This window comes from Ceratotherium simum, chromosome 4 (genome assembly GCF_057802395.1).
Source record: "Ceratotherium simum simum isolate JZ-2026a chromosome 4, ASM5780239v1, whole genome shotgun sequence".
Lineage (NCBI taxonomy): Eukaryota > Metazoa > Chordata > Mammalia > Perissodactyla > Rhinocerotidae > Ceratotherium > Ceratotherium simum.
This window is the reverse complement of record NC_141903.1, coordinates 63,033,542-63,051,392: the sequence shown is the minus strand read 5'-3', so window position 1 is coordinate 63,051,392 and position 17,851 is coordinate 63,033,542. Positions and strand designations below refer to the sequence as shown.

General features: G+C 34.9%; 1 protein-coding gene across 2 annotated transcripts in view; it reads right to left on the bottom strand.

Annotated features, from left to right (window-relative positions):
• FBXL17 (F-box and leucine rich repeat protein 17) overlaps nt 1–17,851 on the bottom strand; it is a 479,183-nt gene that overhangs the window by 138,632 nt on the left and 322,700 nt on the right. For both annotated transcript variants that reach the window (XM_004420327.3, XM_087429949.1), the window contains exon 7: nt 15,243–15,319. In XM_004420327.3, coding sequence (XP_004420384.1) covers nt 15,243–15,319 — 77 coding nt within the window. The remainder of the gene's footprint in view (nt 1–15,242; nt 15,320–17,851) is intronic.

Sequence of the window (17,851 nt, the reverse complement as noted above, 5' to 3'; positions counted from 1 at the left end):
CACTTTCCAATAGCTCTTACAGCTCTCAAGCCTGATAATTTTTTAGCCCAATCCTATAGGACGCCAATGAAACTTGTCTTCCATAATCTCAGAACCAACAATCAAACCAGTTGGAAACACTTCTAGATAGAATTTGTAGCACATTTCACACATTCCTGCATATTTTCTCACTAATAATTGTATTAGACAGAAAGTTTACAATCCTGATTCCTCATCCCCCAGCGCCAGAAGATTTAATAATAGAAAGACCTGCTCTAAAAGATGTTTGCAAAACTGACAGCTTTTTTCTCAAGAATACTGTGCTAGTTACAGATACTAGGTCTCAGTCTACAGGTCTCCTCAACAGCAGCAAAGTAAATTCCTATAGTGGCAAATTTTCAATGACTTTTTTTGTTTGTTTAGTTGTGTCATTTTGGGGCCAGACTGATAGATATTAGGCATAAGCAATATCCTTAGTGATTTTGCTGCCTGGTGTTAGCTAGGCTTTCTCCTTCATGCAAAAATAAAATGGAAATCTAAAGGTGCTCGTACCGGCAGCTATGTCTAAACTGTGTAAGGTATCAGAGTTCCACGTGAGGCCAGGCCTGGCTGATCCAGCTTGGTCCAAAGGCTGAAGCAGAGGGGTTCAGAGACAGCAGTGCTATCACGTCAAATGGCTTACCCCCTTCCATCTCAATTCTAGGTGTAAAGTATGTTTCTTAAAAAAAAAAAAAAAAGAAAAAAAAAAAAACCTCTGCTGGGCAGAGGAGGTAAGAAATATGGTGTGGATGGTGGTTAAATGTCTGCCCTCTAATAAAATATAAAGTAATTTTAACATTTAAGGTCAAATCTGAAGCTGATTTAAAATCCTACAGTGGGAAAAGAGCTAACAAAATAATTTCCCTTTCTGAATGAGAATTCGACCTTCTGTTAACTTCCTAGATGTGTTCCTTAAAATGGTACATTAACCATGTTACTAGGCAACACTGCTTACAGGAACAATGACCCCTATGTGGATAGCATCTGTCTGGTTTGAGAGAACTACAAATACCTGATGGGGACACCACTGCTTTAGATTCCCTGAATGCAGTCATTCTTGTAACTGGACATATAACTTTTGGGGATGCTAGATGCTATGCCTATCGATTGTTACAAGAGATATTAGTTCTTGGGGTTTGAAGCTTCTAAGACAGGGCAGCGCCCGCGCCCATGCTATGTGGGTCTCATCTCTTTGTTTGTACTTGAGCCTTCATCTGGTGGGTGAAAGAAGGTGCTTCCTGACTCCTGGTTGAGCTGTGGCATGGACTGGGGCAAGGTCTCCTACAGACAAGGACTGTCTAACATTGCCCTCTGGCAGGCTAAGGTTCCCACCCTTCGTTCTTCTGAGTAGAGTGTGCCAAGGGTGGCCGATGATGGCTAAATGTCTAACTGCTTAGTTGAACCTAACAAGACCTCAAGGTATGCAAGGCACCTGAATGTTTAATTTTTAGTATTTCTTTTGGTTTTAGGCCTACAGATATAACCCAAGATAAACAATATATTGCTAAAGTCGTGAACAAATTAATTGTAATAACACTTTAATTTAATCATTCATTCAAGAATATTTTAGAAGGTTCATTGTAGCTGCTCTGTGATAAATAGACTGAAAGGTAAGAGGACAAAAAGGGAGTACAATTAAGTGGCTAGTGTAGTCATCAGTGGAGCTGTCTCTATTTGAGATATATTCCAAGGGTAGAGCTGACCTGGCTTATTACTGGATATGATGAGAAGAATAAAGAAAAGTGAGGCATCAATGCCATCTAAGTTTTGGAGGGAGTAACAAGGTGAATAGTGATGTCATTTACTGACTGAGAGAATACCAGTAGTGGTTATAAAGAAGTGATAGAAATGGTGGTGAAGAATAGGCAGCCTTCTACTCTGCATTTAGATTAACCCACTGAAAAGTAAGTACTTACATAAGCCAGTGTGGGGAAATGATGCTTTGAGAATACTGATAATACGGATCCAGTTTTATAATCAGCATTACATACTTAATTCCTTTCACGGGAAGCAAGGATGAATACAGAAGAAAAAGTAGGAAAGGCAAAAACACAGCTTTAAGCGTGCAGCACTTCATGTGTTAAATTGAAACAACCCCAAAGTTCAACTTCCTTCACTGTTCAAGGAGAAAATCCTTTACTATGTACTTCAGTATAAAGGATTTGCAACTATATGGTGCTTGAGAAATATGCTATTGCTGTAATTTAACTCACTGTATGTGGGCTTCAAGATGCACAGTGGCATTCCAAACCAACTTTTAAAGAAAATTGCACGGAATTTTCAGGACATCAGGAGCGTTCTTAAAAGTTATGCAGAGAAAACGGATTTTTGATAGTTATGAATTACATTTAGTGCTGCCAGATTGCAGGTAACGCTCTTTTTGCCTCAGTATGGTTAGAATTACTGTTGACAAAGTTTTAATTTAAATTTTAAAGGATTTAAATGGAAGAATATAGGTCACTGAATTTTCATTCAGTGTGTAAGGATCACTAGTGGCAGAAAGCAAGATTTGTTAGTGAGGGTCCAATTTTGGCCCTGGAGTCCATCTTTTCTGTAGTAGTTGGACATTGAGTATGTGTTACTGAGAATAATCTGGCTCTCAGTCAGTCAATCAGTGGACTGAACACGCACAGTTAGAAACCTGCCTGGCACAGAACAGAAGCTCAGTTCAGAAAATACTAAATGCATTTGTGACACAGACTCAAGTCCACACAAATCATACATTACAATCACAAGCTGGAAGGGATTCGATCATTCCTAGCAGGTTGTAGATTTAGATAGATTTGTAATAGTCCAAAAATACACTACACAGCTCCAAAGTCAAATTCTACAATTTTCAACTGGTTTCCTAAAGTTGAAAAAAAAAAGACGTAAATATTTGTAGAGCTCACTGCACGCAAAAAGTGTTCTAAAGAGCCTTGCTATATACCAGAAAACCTTAAGAAATTATAGTAGGTGTCTAATTTAAATGTTGTATCTTAAAATAACTAATTTAAAAGTATATGCAATGTAGGCTATTAAAGACCACCTTCTTGAATAAAAATGTTAAAGTTATATTTTTTCATAAATCCAAGAAAGTAGAATAGATTTCAAATCAACAGTCTGTCTAGCAAAAAGACGAAGTATGAGCTGCATGAGAAAAGCAGCGTAATTATGGAAAAGCTGTGCCTTTCCACATAATTTGTGTGTGGAGGGGGAGGGTCTTTCTTCAGATATGTGCTCTGTTTGGTGTCCTATTTGTCCTCAAGGGCCCCGAGCTCTAGAATCAGTGTTTTCCTCCACAGAATGATGAAGGTGATGGATAATATTGATATGTGTAGCACACACTGGTACGCATTCCCTGAATTTGCTCTAGCCTCCAAATATGGTGAAAATAAAAGAGCATGACAGAAATTTGGGGAACATGCATATGGGGAGTAGGGGACTGACCTTCATAATAATACATTTCACAAACATGCAAATAATTAATAATGGTACGCTAGTAAGTACCACACATCAAAAACTGTGACAACAAAGAAGCCACAAATAATGTGGAAATTTCAGCACCCTTGCTAAACGCATCCTTCTTTCTGCCATTCAAGAAAATTTTATCAGAATCCAAGTGAGTGAAAAGAAGAAATCACAGAATCTGTTCTAATTTATAATTTTTTAGAAAGTAAATGGTTTGCAAACCTTGATTGCAAGGTGTGTTGTAACGGCAAAGTTGAAAGCAAAAGCTTTAAAGGATTTCTCCCAATTTCTTATATAAACCAGAGCAGAAGGTACAATTCTCAGAAAAAGCCAAGTACATTTGCCTCAACATAAAATAGGACTGATTGAATTTCAAACGCTTCGTTTATTTTGTAGAGCTGAAATGTTAAGTCCCTTATTGCTGTTCAAAATTGGCTTACATCTTCTTTATTATGATATATATGTACATATACATCATATATGTATGCTATTACAACATATGTGTTATTATAATATATATATTATTCTCATTCATTTAAAAGAAGTTTTTGGTTACCATAGTATATAAATGATTTAAAATTTCAAATATATTCTCCTCGAGCATGTTTAGAAAGTGTCATTCTGGACAATGACAGCTTGGTCATAAGCTGCTTCCTACATGACTGTCTTGTCCCCAGTACACCAGAGAAGCATCTCTGGACTTCCAATCTCCAAATTCTACTTTCAAGGCTGCCTTTGGAGAGATTCTCAGACACACAGAGGGCAGGGAAGGGGATGGATCCTACTAGGGTATTATTGTGATTTTAAATCTAAAAGAACAGAAGAATCCTTTAAGAGAGGAAATAAAATATCTTCAAAGCAAAACTGCTTTCTTGGAGAAGCCCCCAGAGCCGTATGTGAGGAAAGAGATAGTAGGAAGGGGAAAAATGAGAAATCTAACCAAAGAAAGAGATAGAGACAATTAAAAATATACTATAAGTATCAATCATAAAACAATACTTAGTTTTTTACATAATTTTTTTCTGCTTCTAAGAATTATTTACCATATAAACATACCTTGGCAAGCAAAATTTACATTATATCAGTATGAAGGCAGCTCATTTTAAAAGGCTATATATACAACAAATAGAAAAGTACCATAACTCTCTGAAGATGGAAAATTTTCTTTTGTTTACTCCTTATTTCTAATTTTTAAAATCTCCTTTTCTCTGCCCACACTCAGTCATTCTCAATGAAAGACAAGTTGGTTTCAGGCATGAAGCACATAGTCTGGATCAGCCACGTCAACTCAACACAATTGTTTGAAAAGTTGAAAAGTTCAAACTATTTATTTAATGTCATGCAGATAAACCCAAGAAAAGGAACACATTTGACAGATAAATTCTAGGTGATTTAATCTTACAAACCCAAGGGAATGTTTTAGGATAAGAGTTAAAATGAATAGTTTAATATTTAAGGTAAAAGTGAGTTTAATTTACTTAATTAGGAAATTAAATTAACAAAACTACCTTTTTGTCTCAGAAGACAGTTCCACATAATATCTATCCTAAAGTGAAATCATCACGAGACTATTCAATTCTCTTACTCCCAAAGATATGAGAAAAAAGGAATATTAACCCCTATTTCATAGATAATAAGACCAACATATGGGATTTGATGAGCTTGGGAAGGCTGGCATCCAAGAAAACCAGTGTTCATTTGGTACCAAGGAAATCCACCAGTTTTCTACTTTTGAGCAGGTCACTGACTAACAGATCTAGTTCTCACCTATACGTTGCAGAAGTTGAACTACAGCAGTGTTTTTCAAACTGCTGGTCATTCTAGTAAGCGACAAAATCAATTTAGTGAAAGTCCAACAAGCACTTTAAATGCAAGATGTATTTTTCACTGTAGGACAAGGAAGTTTAGAAAATCCCTGAATGAGATTATGTAAGACTACACAGTTTGAACACTTTTCTACTTATTTCTAAATGGGTCCAAGTGGTCCAATTTTAGCACTTATTTAAAACAAATGCAGAAAATCTGAGACAAACAAAATCAGAAGGAAATCTGCAGAAAGTTGATGGAGTTGCTAAAATGTAAAACTATTTCTCCTTCCCAAGTCCTACCTCTAACTTCTCCAAAAGCAGAAAATGTGGGTAGGATTAAAAGAGTGTTGGACATAAGAAACTATAAGTTTCTAGTGTGTTGGGAATCCCTAAATGAGGATGCTTTAAAACCTGGGGGGCTAATGTCACCGAGCTGTAAAGGGAAGGTCGGACTTGTGATGAGATATAGGTTTTAAACTGTAGGAATAAAAGGCAGAAAATACAGTGATGTAAGATTCAGAGTGCAGCACAGATTTAGAAGATTAAATTTTCAAAAAAAGCCTAATTCACTCAAAGAACCACAGTTCTTTAGAAAAAAGGCTAATGCCATGTCTCTAGCATGAAATGCATATGATGAGCCTGTATATCTTGACATAATCAGTCTATGTCAAAAGGCCAAGGAAACCAACTCAAAGAAGCTTCTACTACCAAAGACAGGACAATTTGAGTATTAACAACAAAAATAACTGCAATGGATTGTTGAGGTTATAACAATAATTAAACAAAAACAACAACAACTTCTTTGGAAGATGATAGAAATCAAATTAATATTTTGAAAACTGGTAAATAAAGAGAAAGAATCATGTATTATTCCTTCCTTTCCTATATAAATTGAACTCAGGTAAACCAAAAGGTTGATAAAGGAAAGTTGCTCTTAATATAAGGAAGTCCTGCCAATAAATGAAAAGAGAAAGACCTTCTAGTAGGGTTAATCCTACCAGCGTTAGTGGATATAATGATGTGAGCCTAATTAGTGATAGACATACAGTAAAATCAATTATTTTAATGTTTAATTTACATTTTGCTATGAATGTTACTATCACTTTCTAATGGGAAACTTGGCAGATGTTTGGTTTTTCGTTATTTGTTTTTTCTTTTTTTTCATAATAAATCAGATACCAAGGGTTTTCAGTAGGCTAATTAACCAGTAAATAGTGAAGGAGATTTAGTCAAACATCAGGTGAGGAGGGCAAAATTATCTCAAAGAGAAGGTAAAATCCTAAGAGAGAATTGTAAGTGGAAGAGATATGGTGTGATGCTTTAGAAGGAAGAGATATAGATCTTAGGTTTTTCCTCCTTTTCTGCTCCTACTTTTCATATCTCAGAAAATGAGGAGCACTGAAGTCAAAGAGCATAGAGGAGGCCAAGAGCAAAGCCACGCTGAAGAGAGATTCAATTTTGACTTCTCAGAGAACATTCTTGGAAGAGGCTCTCCTAAGGGAAGAAAAGTAATAGGCCACCAAGGCAGATGATGACACCGAGGTCCCAAAACTAGCTCAGGTTTAAGGAAGATGAACTTAAAGAAGGGAACAATCACTTGTGTTTTTTGAGGATGGTACAATTGTGTATCTCTAGAACTATCTGTTCTTTAAAAAATTGGTATGAAATTATGTCATTTAGTGTTGGCTAAAATTATTTTTAAAGAATCATGTAAATGAAGAAATCATTTCTATATGCAAAGCAGAGAAATTTGAGAAGTTATCTGCACATAATCCAGTAAATGATTTGGAGTAAGGAGATTTTAGTTCCAGCTTTGCTAATTAATTAAAATCTATGTGGGCTCAACTTTCCTATCTATTAAAAAAGAGTAATAATATTTCTGCCTCCTTCATAAAGTTTGTTATAATAATTTAGAAAGGGAATGTAAGAAAAAATTTTAACTCATGAAGAATTATACACAGTTTTGAAATTATTAAGAAAACATTTTTTGAATACACATTGAACATCAATGAGAGTCTCTACCTTCTGCCTAGGGAATGTTTAACCATAGCATGCAACAGATACTTGGTGTCAGCATAACAAAGTTATAGTGAATAAGCACATTAAACCTATTAAGTTCTATAACTATATAAGATCTCATGGGGTAGCTGCTTTGTGACTTTTTTTTTAATATACAAATGGACAAACATGGTGGCATGAGATTCAGTTATATTTTTTAAGCTCTGACAACTGGGAAAATCCAACAAAGCTTTCTAGTAATAAATACTCCTAAGCACATCACTGACCTATGAGTGACTATGCAAAAGACTGACTTAATTGAATCCATACCATACTGTTACTCACAAACTACGTGAACCTGAGCCTTTCCAGGCCTCAGTTTCCACATCTGTAAGCTTGAATATTAACAGTGCCTATCTCAAGTGGGGTGGTAAGGGGATTAAATGAATAATGCCCACAGAAAACATCCAACAAATGTTAACTATTCCATCATTATTATTATTGTTATGAAAGTTTACATTGACTTTTTTCAATTGAACTGGATATTTGATTAGTAGTTAGAACCCAAAGGAGGGTTTCCTTTTATATAATATATGTTACATGAAGTTGTTACCATGGGAATGATGAATAAGACAGGAAAAGTTGAGGTGAAAGTTGGAACTTACCCTGAATTTTCAACTAGAATATTTTCATAAGGTTTCTTCAAAATTTGCCCGTGTGTGCACGTAATCACTTTGGATGATTTCTGTTCTTTCTTTAGATTAACCAGTGCATACAAACTCATCCATTCAGACACCTGTTCTCGCTTTGAGCCTTTCCTAGGGCTGTACTACCTCAAATGCCCTTTCTTCTCATTTCTGTCCTCCAATGCCTCCTCCACCACAAATCCTTCTCCAACGATTTCAATCTCTGATGATCCTGTCCTTCTGAGCCCCTACATCTTGTAGGGCCTATCTTTTTATTTGACACCATCATATTGCTTACTATGTTAGAAAACTTTTTCATTGCTTATATCTGCTTTCTCAACATCAGAATACACACTTCTCACCCATCTCTGTATTCTCCACAGCATCCAGCCAGCACACATACAGTAAACATTTGCTGAATGAAACAAAACACAAAACCAGTCCAGAATAAATCCCAGGATTAGAAAGGAATTTATGGATCATATAAATCAATTCCTTACTCAATGCTTCCATCTTTTCACATCTTCCTCATGAGATTATCTCGGCTTGAATAACTCTTATAATAGAGAATTCACTACCACTCAAGACATCTATTTTCAAGAAGTTTTAAACATTAGGAAATTGTTTCTTGTGTGGGATACTGGAAATCTAGTATTACTGCAATAATCTTGGCGTTCATTGCATTCCTCTTTAGATCTATTCATCACTGATACAATACTGATAAGGATCAATAATGATTCTATTTATACTACAGCATAGTACAAGGGAAACCAATGCTTGGTCTACATACTCAAGGGTAATAAACAATGAGGGTTAAAGATAGGAACTCTGTGAAAAATGACTGTTTATGTGATTTGGGACAAATTTCTTTTATAACAGGACTCCTTCACAAGATTAATGCTAAAAACAGCTAATTAAAATTAAAATTAAAGGGCCGGCCCCGGGGCTTAGCGGTTAAGTGCGTGCGCTCTGCTGCTGGCGGCCCGGGTTTGGATCCCGGGCGCGCACTGACACACCGCTTCTCCGGCCATGCTGAGGCCGTGTCCCACATACAGCAACTAGAAGGATGTGCAGCTATGACATACAACTATCTACTGGGGCTTGGGGGGGGCGGGGAATAAATAAATAAAATCTTTAAAAAAAAAAATTAAAATTAAACAGTATATTTTAGAAGTGCTAAAAGTAATTGAGGAAAGGAAAGTTGAAAAGTTAATATTTCAGTTAATAATGCAATTGAATATGTAAATTTAGTATTTAGTTATAAAAAATTAATAAATTAATTTGGAGCAACAATATGTATGTATTTGGAGGTATAAAAACATTTAGGGGCAGGCACACAGAAACTGGTCCATTTGTCTTTTAAACATAGGTTAGAAGGTTTCTTAATTGAAAAAAAAAGACTATTATATACGAAGCTGGAGTTGGCCTTTGAATTGGTTATGGGAGTAATTTCTTGGAGAAATGTCTTAAGAAGTCCTTCTCAATAAATTTGAGATTTGTAGTCTATTATGGCAAGACACAGTGATAAGCATTGTTATTGTTCAGTCTTTTATTTTAAGGTTATATAGCTGTAGTCTTAGGATGATCTAGGAAATTGAGAAGAAACTCAACAATTTCTTTGCTGTTGAGCAAAGAAAAGCATTTACAAAAACTTTTAATTAAATACAAAATTTTCAGTGAAAAATCATGACCAATACTGAGAAGAAAGAAAAAAAAAGAACATAAAAATTGCTAAGTATAACAATATACATGTAAATCCAGTAGTGAGGGACTCCAAGAACAAAATAAAGAATTAGAGGTGGAGAGAAATAATTTTTAAGATGGACATATAAACAGAGGAAATTTGCAACAATAGAAGATTTAGCAATTTAGTACTATTTTGTTAGAAACAATAAAAGCTATCTGTACTTAAATGATAGAATGGAGAGAGTTAGTGAATAATCAGCAGTAAACAATAAGACATTCTTTTTGACTCGCAAATGTATTTTCTAAAGTTCTTCTCTGTCACTTTACAACCATTAGAGTTATTCCTGCTGACAAAAGGAGTTAAATCTTACCCAGCAATCTTGGAGCAGTTTGAAATACAATTTGAAAATGAAACAAAACATAAAAGGGAAAAACCAGGAATTTAATTTTAAATGGAACATCATTATACGTAAGGCATACCTAATAATAAGAAAAATAGGAAGACATAATAAAAAGCAAAATTATTTTTGGTATAAGATTTTTTTCTTGAATAATTAATCAGTGTTGGTTTGGCAAGAAAAGATGAAGCACTCTTGATATACTAGTGTAATCGACAATACCTGATACTAGTGTAATCCAGAATCCTTCCTTTTGTTTCTTCAGTGTGCTTACTTTAATAACATATCCCAGATCCCAATTTGGGTTAACTAACAGCTAAAGGGGTCTAGTATCCTGAGAAAAGGTAGGGAATGTACAACCTATTAATCTTTCAATAGCGTTAGAAGGTCAACAAAGCTGGGGTGAGGCATGGGTTATACCAAAGCAAAGATTAATGTCAGCAGGCCACTCCCTGTCATTTTTCTTGTCTGGAAGAAGATGCATTACTTTTTTTTTTTTTTTAATAAGCATACTAGCCCTACTCTCTGGATCTCATCAGAATGAAAGCTCCAGGAATGTAGAAACTGCACATGTTCTGCATCTAGCACAGAGCCCAGCACGTAGTAGGTGCTGAATCAATATCTGTTGACAGAATGAATACATATCATGTCTGTTGTGTGGCAGGCCAATTAAAATGACATCTCAAATTATGGGAACAGTGACTTCCTTGACTTGGGAGACCTGTTGCCCAGAGCAATCCAAAAGCTTTCGTGGCAAGCCTTGGGTTAGGTTTAAAATTCCCAAATCAGGCAGAAGAGCATTGGCAAGCAGAATAAGAGGCAGCCAAAGACTGTTCCGGGAGAGCCACTCCAGGGTCTGTGGGAGTGACAGAAGAGCGTGTGGAATAGCACAGAGTGAGCCTGTGGGTTGTCAGTGACCTTGTAGGCCCCAAACATCCATGTCAGTAGTTGCGCGTTTACAGTCCTCTTTAATTAAAGGTTATTTGACAACTTTAGAAGGGAAGCAAAAAGATATCTTCTAAAGTGTATTTCTAGGGCCCTCTGGAGTGCTCAAGTCAAAAGAAATGTGATAACAACCCCGAAAGAAACCTGAGTCCTTTTTACAACTGCCCCCTGACACAGGGTCATACTGGTAAAATTCACTATGGAGAAGTCAATGGAGATAAGAGATTTATTCATCCATCCTATTTATTACACCACATGTTCCGTGCCACGCAGCCTGAGAAAGACTGGTTCTAACCTCCATAGATTTGAATGACACAGGTTGATTTCTACTCCTCGTCTTCCTTTCAGTCCTAAAAATACTCTTTTCTAAGGGAGGAGAATTTTCAACAGAAAACTGTTTGAAGGCGAGCAGAAAGGTAGGTTGGAAACTATTAGCTGACAAATTATTATAGGAACAAAGAAAAGCATAAAGGGAACCAGGAGAAAATTATCCAAACAAAAATGAAGGTAACACAGAGAAGAGATAAGGAAGAAACCTAAGATAGGGAGGCAAATTAAAGATTTTAAACTTTTTGCTTTATCTTTCTCTTTATTCCCTACTAGTAAGAATCTGGTTTAGATAGATTAGGTATGGAAGTCAACTAGGCAGGTACAGACTAATATAGGTCAAACTTCTAAATAATGATTCCCACAAACAGGAAAACCACACTTGGAGGAGGAGGAGGGCTGCTTTTTCTTCAAAGAAAAAGATGATTCTATTATTATAAGAAGTGACGATTAGTGAATATCCACTATGCCACCAGGCATGACACAGATGTTTTATACTCATTTTCACTACTTTTTATGGTACATATTATCATGTGATTAACAGATGACAAAACTAGGAGGTTAAGTAATTTGCTCAAGGTCACAGAAAAAAGAAGAGGCAAAGCTGGAATTCTAATCTAACTCTCTGACTCCTAAGTTTGAGTTTTTTCCCCATGATACTGCCTATAACATATATTTGTTCAGTGATAGAAGAATGACAATATTAGATTTCTCCTCAGGGAGCAATTTCCCAAGACTGTATTTTCCATTTAGCTGTGCCTGAATTATTGATTTGTTTATAACTGCTATCCTTTACCATAAAGATCTATGTTCAATTTGGGGAATAAGAAGCCTATTAGAATGATAGTTTTCTTCTTGACAACTATATCATATATCAATTAAAATGAACATAGCTTCACAACAGCCTGGCCAGGTGTTGCTAAGTACTATAATACCACATTCAACATCTGTGAGAATCATGACAAAAATTACAAATGATATGCCAGGCAAGCTGCCATGTCTGAATCAATGCATCCTGCAAAAAACTTCAAACAACTCAGTATACTAGACTGACAGCATGTACAAACACAGCACCACAGAGAGAGTTGGTGAGGAGGAGACTAACTAGCTTGAACATGAGTAAAGCAATAGAAAGCAGAATTATGGAGTACTCTCTTGAAGGATGAAATTCCCCCAGTATCAGGTGTACATGAAATTTTACAATTTTTAAGTAGCTTCAATAATCTGAAAGTTCTATAGAATATGTCTCTACTTATCCCGTTGAAGAAAAAAAGGCATCTGTTTTTCCTTCTCAAAACTTATAATTAACATAGGGCAAGGGATCACAGACAGCCTATGCTAGCAGAACAGTTACCTCCAATAACATGCAATTTCTCTGGTTACAACGAAAAATCCTTTTTGCTATTTTTTTGACAAAAATTATTCATGTGTTATTGGCATGGTACCAGGGAAAAAGAGATGAGCTGAGCTGAGCTTTCAGTAATTTGTTTTAATTTTATAATCGAATACCAATTATAGGACAATCTCATAAACTATCCACCTTTCCCCCTCATCCTCAACTGTGACCCAACGTTTTGAAGAACAGAACCAATAGATGCACAGAGACTTTCACCATGAACCCTTTGAATACCTAAAATCTCAGGAGGAAGGAAGAGAGATGGGGTTGGGCAGAGAGCTGGAAAGCTGGAGGGACTGAGGTACCAAAAAAATCGTAATAGATTTCTTGTAACCACAGGGTGGGGGGGAGTCCCCAGATGTTCACTTCTGGTTCCTCTCAGATGGACTAGATCAGTTGTTCTCAACTTTGGCTGTGGTTAACATCATTTAGGCAGGTTTTACAAAACCAATGCCTGGGCTCCACGTCCTAGAAATTCTGATTTAATTAGTCTTGAGTAAGGCTCAGGCATCAGTATGCTTTAGAAGCTCCTCAGGTGATCCTAACGTGCAGAGAGAGCAGAGAACCAATGATCTAAATAATTCAGAGATACAAGTAAATGTAAACCATATTGGCAAGATTTTAACATAGTTTTCACTCCACTAGGAGAAAAAAAATTCTAAAATTTCAAAACACCAGAACATGAGAATATCACTAAAAGCCAGCAATCAACAATAACAACAACGAAAACCTCTTCCAAGACCTAGGAAAGGAAAAAGGGTAGAAGAACTTTGTGTGACTCTTCCCTCTGTCTCCCTTCTGCAGAATAGCAACATTTATCAGCAGTATACACTGAGCTAATGATTAGACTGGGCGCTGGGTACACATAGGAATATAAGGTCAGATATTAATTCCCCATTTTACAAATGAGGAACTGAGCCTCAGAGATGTGAAGGAACTTCCACAAGGCAAAAGAACAAACAAAGCACAAAGACCGAACTTGATAGTAGATCTGTCCCAAGTCCAAAGCTTTTTCTCTTCTCCTTATCGTCTGGAACATGTCTTTGCACTGGCTAACTTAACAGATAGGTGCTAGAGTAGAATGTAATTTTAGCAACATTTTCCACTGCTGGACCTGGAAGAGTTCATTCTAAGGAACTTAATCCATAGCTCTCCTGGCTATTAGCAATCTGACATTGGCAGCCAATAGGTAAAGGGGAGTGACATAAAATAAGGTTGGAGGGGCAGTTAGGGGACTGATGGTAAAGGACCTTGAATGCCAAGTAAAGAGTCTGGAACGAATGAATGTACTATTTAATTAACAAATCTACATGTATTGAGTATATGCCCTGTGTTGCGTGGAGAGAACTCTCTAAGGCCTAGATAATAGGGAGATATTGGAGGTTTTAGAGGCATTGTATGTCAGCGGCAATCTAATGTGCCAAAACAGAAAACAAACTACAAAGAAAAGGAAAACATATCAAAACACTCCTTTTGCATGTATAAATTAGGGAAAAACCAACAACTCAGAAACATATGAATAAATCCACCTAAGACACATTTATCATTCTCAAAAAATAAACGCTAAAAAGAAATTAGGGTTATTTTTAAGCCAAATCTTTTTTTATTTTGTGTTTTATTATAGCTTTTGTAGAGTTATTCCAAAGGATGAATTAGGTAGCTGATAAAATACAATCCTCCCACCCTGGGCAGATGGTCAGCATGACATCCTAGGATTGGAGTCATTTATTAGCATATGTCAGAGTTAACAATAAAAAATTTAACGAGTTATTAGTTTCCCTCAAGGTAGAAAGCATAATCTCAAATTTAAATGAACAAATTAAAAAATCAGAAAAGGAAACCACTTCAGTCTCCCATAAACCCAAATATATGGTTAAACTTTATATTTAGATTAAATATACAAATCAATAAGAAAAATATATAAAGTTGAACAAAAAAGAATGACTAGGGTATTTTTATTACTTCAACAAGATTTTGTAATTTTCATATTTTTATAAAATAACTTGCTTTTCTCCACTTTAAAGAAATATTGGAAATTAAGATAATTTAATTTCTTGCATACAAATGTAGAGCCTTAACTTCCTATATATCTAACATGGAAGTTTCCAATGCTTTAAAGAATTTAAAGCATTAAGACGTGTGGCATTTGAAATGTCAGCAGGAATGCATTTGTGACATGGCATTAAATTAAGCAAATCAACTCAATGTAATAATTTTTAAGTTACAGTTATTATATCAGATATTTAATTATCCTGTATAGCTCTTTGAGCCATACTTGTTAATCCTACATGAGAGTGTGTGTGTGTGTGTGTGTGTGTGTGTGCAATTGCATGGTGATAAATTGATATACATGTGCATTTTACTCTGGTTATTAGTCTCATGATTTCTTCAGTTTTTTGGTATGATCAGAGTTAGCACAAATAAAGATAGTCTCTATGAGATAGTAGCTCTTGATTTCTTTCAACAAGCTTTCAAAGATCTTGTAACTTTTTATTCTTGAAAAGGATTAGGACAAAGGCTCATTACATACCATAATCTGTGATTTTACAGGACACCAAATATAGCTCTTTCAGGTTTTGTCCTTCCTTTGCAATGACCTCCACACATCTGAAACACACAAAAAAAGTGATGAGTTACACTAATGCATTCCAAGTTAAATTAGCAAGAGTTTGGCCACGACCATAAGAGGAAGAGTTCAGCATCTGATCAATGTCACAGCTCTCTTTTTTCAACAAACCTCTTTCAAAGTGTTTCAGGAAAAGGTATTAGATTCCCTGCTTTAAACTCTCTACTACCTAAATGACTTTAATTAAATACATTTATGACTAGTCTATCTTTTAAAATCAAAGCAACAAAAAGGAGATATTCCTATGACAGTAAAGTTACATTTGTTAATAGACTAGTAAACATATGCTACATAATGAACATATGGCATTTATATAATAAAATAATATAAAAATAATTATAATGAAACCGTAGAATATAGATGGATGGTCATTATGGGTGGCTGGTAATATGACTCATGGTTCAATTATTAATGATGGAGTTTGATAATACTAAAATAGACACTCTCTGTGAAATTTTATTCAATATAAAACAAAAATATGTTTTAAAAATTTATAACGGATTAAAGATGAAAGAAAATCTGCATCCATAAGAACTTTAAAATGTTACTTTAAAATGTTTTATTTTTAATATTTTAAATGAATTGTTGCATAGGTATAGGCCATTTGAATAATATAGATATAGATATGTAAGATTTCAAGTCTTTCCTGGTTTCACTTAAGTTAAAAGGTTTTTGAATGGTACACTCTGCTCTAATAGCCATAGAGGAACATGTCATACAGAACTGAATGAACTTTAAAGACAATGATGAACAACACTATCTATTTTGTGGCTCAGTCCCTATAACATCAGAAAAACCTGTACTGTCATACTGACACATAGGCATATGCATCCTTCAATGCAGTCCCTGTTTTAATCTTCATAAATAACAGTTAAGTAAAAGGGTAAAAGCAAAAGGAGTCATTAACCTTTTCTAGGAAGTAAGGATCAAATAATTTGATACCTGTGTGTATAATCCATCAAAAAATTACTGAGTATCCATCTCTGTCTTTCAGACATTTTATTTGCTGTCTAGCTTATTTGTAGGTATCTTCATAAAATGTCAAGAAATTTTATACAATTTTAACTCACATAATTCATTATTGAAGGTTAAATTAGTTATAGAGAAGACATATTTTTCTTTTAAAAATATTTTTATAGAATATTATTTTAATGGAATGATAAACATTTCAAAGTTCCTCAGAATAACTGAATAAACATTCTTTTTTGGCTAGTTTTAAAAAAAGATTTATGATAGAAATCGGTAAGCTCTTCCATGGCTACAGTAGAAAATTTAAAACAGTAACACAATGTAATTTTGATTGATGTAGCTTATTATGAAGGGAAATTTTAAAACCTAATTCCATGTCATTTGGCTTTAATGTAACATCTGAATGAACTCATAAAAAAGGGAGGATAAAAGCAGAAATGAAACACTACAGTCAACAACCATGTTTTATATACAACTTGAAAAACTAATTTTCACATGCTTAAGATAAAAACAAAGGCCCTAGATAATTATAAAATCCTAAATAGTTGAAAAAAACAGTCTGACTACTTTCTGTCATTTCAAAGATACATATCTCACTGTCCTCGTCCATCACCTACCAAAAATGTTAGCAGATCCAGTATTTCATATGACCACCACAAAATGAAATAAATTAGTGCAGAAATAATGTTCATATCATTTATTCTGTTCTCGTGCTCTTTTCAAACAGTTCAAAATGCCTGATTTTTTATTTGATTATGAAAAAACTCTAAACAAACGCAATATCCTATTTGTGTTCCTGCCACTTGATTCTATATTTGATAAGCTACAAGCACATATGAACATTAAAGACACACAGGCAGACTACAAACAGCAAATAACACCAATTGATTTCACTGTACAAGCCAGACCAAACGCTATTTCATAGGCAACAAGAAGCCATATTCATATAAAACAAGATAATCGATCACTGGATAAAAACTGTCCTAAAACTGATGAAAGGCCAGGAGCATCTGGTTTCCTCCCTACACGACAGAGAAGGGTTATTACGAATAGATATCACAAATAAATTAGCTTACTCAAGAGGTAACATCTGAGAGAGAACATGATTAAGAAGCAAGCAGTAAATACCTGTTAGACAAAAAAAGAAAAGAGAAATATAAGAGAAAAGCACTTTGCTTTTACAGAGAATCACCTAGGATTTTGCTCTGTTTTTCAAAGTTCAGTTGCATCAGGTTTTCCAAACACTTTTAATTACCCTGTTAATCACAGCTAGTGTGCCAGAAGTTACACACAACATAGAACTTGACATACTCTTGAATAAGAATTCATAGTGTAAGAAACAGTCCTTGGAAGATTTGTGGCAAAATTTAATTTTTTTAATTTAAATATATCATTCACAGATGTGATATTTGAGAGAAACCCCAAGTTCTTTGAATCTAGACTGAAACTCAATATAATATTAAAACACATTAAGTGGTTCAAATAAATAGCTAAAATAGCTATTGTTTTGAGAGTTGAAAATGAAAGTGGTTTGTATTACCCTG